We start from the raw sequence: 4,176 nt of genomic DNA, 5'->3' as shown, positions 1-4,176 counted from the left end.
GTCTGTATTACAGAACATCAAAGTTATGGGAAACGCCTTGATATAGTACAAATAAAACACACATCAATCATAAAACTATCCATTTTACTTTCGACGGATAATATAAAAATAATTTGAAATTAAGTTGACTTCGAATTAATCTTTACATTGTTTAAGGACTATTCGTAAAATTTATAAAGCTATCAACACATGCACGAAGTCAATTCATACACAATTTCTTTGCAAGAAAGACAATAAATCATCTTTTTTTTAACTCGATGCAAAAAGAACACGCTTGTTCCTACAAATAAATTACTGAGTAACATGCCATGTTCGACTGTTACCGATTTTATTTTAAATGATTGATTTGTTTCCAAGACTCGATTTAATTATATGGCGGATGTTGTAAACTGTTTCTGCTCTCGCTTGAAAGTAAAATCGTGTTTATAGTTTTACTATCGGGAATATCGTAGTATGTCGTTTTCTTAAACATTATAAGCAGTTTCGATTTCCGTTCGTACCAAATTTCTAAACTGGTTTTTTTAGTCAACATTTAACGAATTAGTCGGTTAAGTATCTATCTTGAACTTGTCGTATTTAATAGTCTCTGTATTTGGTACTCTAAACGGAATGCTGTATCATTGTGAAATTGAAAAATTGAGACGAGATTTTGCTAAATAATGCATTGTCATCTTTGTACATGGATTTTGTTGTAAAGAAAAAAATAAGTTTTTTAAAACAATATTTTATTGAGCAATAAGTTAATAACAATAAGTTAAATAAATAAATAATATATAAGTCTTTGTACAATGCTTATAATGTTGGTATATGAAACCAACTATTTATGTCTAAATTATTTATGAGGTGAATATGCACCGTAGGCCAAGTTTTGAGCATCGTCAATGTTCTTGTTCCAGTCGGAACCGGATCCATAACCTGAATAGCCGTGACCGTGGCCGATATCATGAGAAACGTGTTCTACATGAACTGGGTGGTGAGTTTCGTGGTGGTGAGGGTGGGGCACCACTTCGTATGTAGTTTTGGTGTGATCCTGTTTCAAGCACCAGGCAACGAATAGAACGACTGCGAGGACTAAAGCGATCTTGGCTGTTGCTAATGCCTTGAGGGCGATGAGCTTGACGATGAACAGTTTCCCGAGAAGGACCTTGGCTCCGAGCAGTCCAATTATTCCTCCAATACCGCTTCCACCTTTTTTCTTACCACGTCCTTCAAATTAAACAATAATATTAATTATACACAAGATTAAAAAAAAAAAAAAATTTTTTTTAATTGACGTATCAGAGCCATTATTTTTGTCTGGCATACTATATTAATTCTTTATTCGAATCATATTTAATTTAATAGTAATTCAAATTGTTAAAAATAATTGTTTCAGAATAATGTTTTACCTTCATCTAAAGAACGTTGCATCTCCTCCTTATCAGCTTGGTTCATTTTAACCTCAAGAGCATGAGTTTCGAATAGACTGACAATTCCATCCATTAATCTGTAATTAACTTCAGCATCTCTGGCTGTTGGGTCGACAGGAAGAGTATCCAACTTCTTTCCAGTTCTGACATCCGGCTCGCCTTTTAGAACAACACCTTCAGCAATTGCAATGCTCCTAGTTGCTCTTAAATTTTCCACGATCTTCAACAACTTCTCCTGTAAAACAAAATGTTCAGCATTATTTAACGAGTCTACCAGTGAATAATAAATAATATCAAGGAACGGTCTTTCATTTAAAAAGTTAAGTGGTTGAACGATAGCATTTCCAGAGCGACGGTAATTTAAATCCACCTGCCGAGAGAAATTATATGAAATTATCCCCCGTCTACACCCGCATGAAACTTGACCGGACACTAGCACGTTCCGTTCTCACTGAACACTTTCACTTTAATAATAAAATTATGGACCTTAACACAAAAAATGTAGTCTCCTCTGCAGTCCTTGATGAAGTTTATGGCCGTTTCCATTGTGTTGTCACTGTCATCGCCGCTGGCAAGAGCGCCGAGGGCTAGGAGTACGACCAGCGTGAACTTCATTTTTTGTCGATATTAATTTTCTAACGCGAGCCGGTTTAATTTTCTGACATCGAGTGATGTCAAGCTGGGTTTGGCGTGGTCCGACCGCTGCATTAGAGTTTTATCATACCCCTCCCTCTCCTTGGTTATCTGACTGACTCTATACGAATCTTTCATCTAGGTTAAGAAGATATCGGATTCAGTTCGGTCCCTAATGTTTATGCAAATGAGATTACTTTGTACATATTTGACGATTTTTAAAAACTTTTTCTTAGACATTAACGATAATATTATGTCATTTGTAAATAATAGAAAGTTGAGAATTATTAAAGTTGAGAATTATTTATTTTCGGTTAAAAGTTTGCCAAATAACATTCCTACGTGTTCGATAGTTTTTAACTTAAAGTAAATACGTCGAAGATTTCCTTTTTTTATTATTTTGTTATAACAAACAAAAAGGTCATTAAAAATGGAACAAGAAGCACATTAATTAAATTTATCGAAATCTTATTTTTTGAATTAATTTGTAATAACTTAACTAAGGCTTACTGAAAAAAATATTGATAAAATTTTGAAATATTAATTGCGATTACCGTAATTAATTTACTAAAAGCACGAATGTAAATTTACGATTTGATACGAAAGTCATATCAAAAGTGAATTTTCATAAAAAAAATAATAAAAAACTTTAAAAAAATAGAAATAGAAACTGGAACACAAGAAAACATTGCCAAAAAACGGCAATATTTAGCAAATATTTTTCAACTTAATACATATTCAGTGTAATTATAATAAATTAACTCAGTCTAGTTTAAGATAATAAATTATATTAGAAAACACTTTCACATAAAGCGGCGGTATTGATTGTATAACTTGCTATTAATATCATAGGGCAAAGCACTCAGTTACGAGAAAGTTCAAGTTTACTCTGGCGTGTATAATCAACAGGCTATTGAAATAATATCAAACATGTACTACTAACTAATTCATGCACTAAGATTACAGTACAGAGCAACAGCTGCAGTGAAATAACAAAAATTATCAAAAGTTACAGACTAGAACAAAGCCGATGATAAGATTGTTTCTTTTTTTTTTTTTTTTAATAAGTTATTTATATTGTGACTGTGTACACAATGAAATATTTAAAAAAAGAATAACTAAAATATATAGTAAGAAAATTTGAATAACATTCTTCATTCATTATTAAAACATTCCACTTTCGTATTCATTAATGTCTGGTAAACTATTCAAAAAAAATATCACCGACCGCAGAATAACCGGTCAATGAAACTGGGCTGAATAGCTTTTTTAAACTGTCGCGTGTCTTTTTTTTTTTTTTTTTTAATAATTTACGAATCTACGTAATCCGATAACGATGTGATTTGAAAAAGATCAAAATTATAAGTCTTAAAAATATATTTTAATCTCTGAAATATTTGGCTGAATATTTTTTTTCAACAACTTCCTCGAAGGAAAAATATGGGTATATTTTTTTTATATCTATTATTAATTTTCATGATCATCATCATATTTTTTTTACAAATAAACTAACAAGTATAAAAGAACGAAGTGTAATTGGCAATTATACTTTTTTTTTTTAATTATTTATAGCAGGAAGAAATACGGGCAAATGAGTTAGTTGCTATATACTATTTTAAAATACTGACGCATAGCACGCAAACATAAAACAGTTGGTTATCTAATGAGTTTCTTGCCGGTTCTTCTCGGTAGAATCTACATTCTATAAAACATAATCAAGTGTTTATATTAGTCAACTTGTATTAAGAATATTTATAATTTGTTAAACAACATCTTGTTTTTTGTATGTATGTATTGAATGAGAATCAAGAATATATATATTTTATTAAGATATTATAAAGCTGGTGACTTTTAAAAGGGAAGAGATTGAGTCAAACACTTATCTTTAGATTTATTAAAGTAAATTATTTCGTGTATTCAAGAATGTCATATGTTACATAAATTTGCAATTCAACCTACCTGAGCGGAGTATTCTAAATGATATTATGAAAGCTTTTTGAGATAAGCTTTTCGTTACGCTTTCACATCTTAACTTAGTAAAAAGTACATAGGGTAACTAAAACTTGACACAACCAAGCAAAGACACGTCCCCCTTCCCATATTAGTAATAAACATAAACCAGTATAGATAACAA

The 4,176-nt window shown here is 31.0% G+C and overlaps 1 protein-coding gene across 1 annotated transcript; it reads right to left on the bottom strand.

The window, feature by feature from the left end:
- Positions 1–718: 718 nt before the first annotated feature.
- On the bottom strand, positions 719–2,109 carry LOC113398099 (uncharacterized). The gene is made up of 3 exons (XM_026636679.2): positions 1,896–2,109; positions 1,389–1,644; positions 719–1,206 (listed from the first exon to the last, which is right to left on the bottom strand). Exons 1-3 carry the CDS (start codon positions 2,022–2,024, stop codon positions 833–835), a joined length of 759 nt encoding a protein of 252 aa, XP_026492464.2. The 5' UTR covers positions 2,025–2,109; the 3' UTR covers positions 719–832.
- Positions 2,110–4,176: the final 2,067 nt, after the last annotated feature.

This window comes from Vanessa tameamea, chromosome 24 (genome assembly GCF_037043105.1).
Source record: "Vanessa tameamea isolate UH-Manoa-2023 chromosome 24, ilVanTame1 primary haplotype, whole genome shotgun sequence".
NCBI lineage: Eukaryota > Metazoa > Arthropoda > Insecta > Lepidoptera > Nymphalidae > Vanessa > Vanessa tameamea.
The sequence above is the reverse complement of the archived record's forward strand: the minus strand, read 5'-3'. Positions and strand labels throughout refer to the sequence as shown.

Coding starts and splice junctions, on each gene's coding strand:
- LOC113398099 (XM_026636679.2), bottom strand. CDS start 2,024: ATGAAGTTCACGCTGGTCGTACTCCTAGCCCTCGGCGCTCTTGCCAGC. Junction 1,645..1,895: donor ACTACATTTTTTGTGTTAAG/GTCCATAATTTT, acceptor TTTGTTTTACAG/GAGAAGTTGTTGAAGATCGT. Junction 1,207..1,388: donor GCAACGTTCTTTAGATGAAG/GTAAAACATTAT, acceptor TTTAATTTGAAG/GACGTGGTAAGAAAAAAGGT.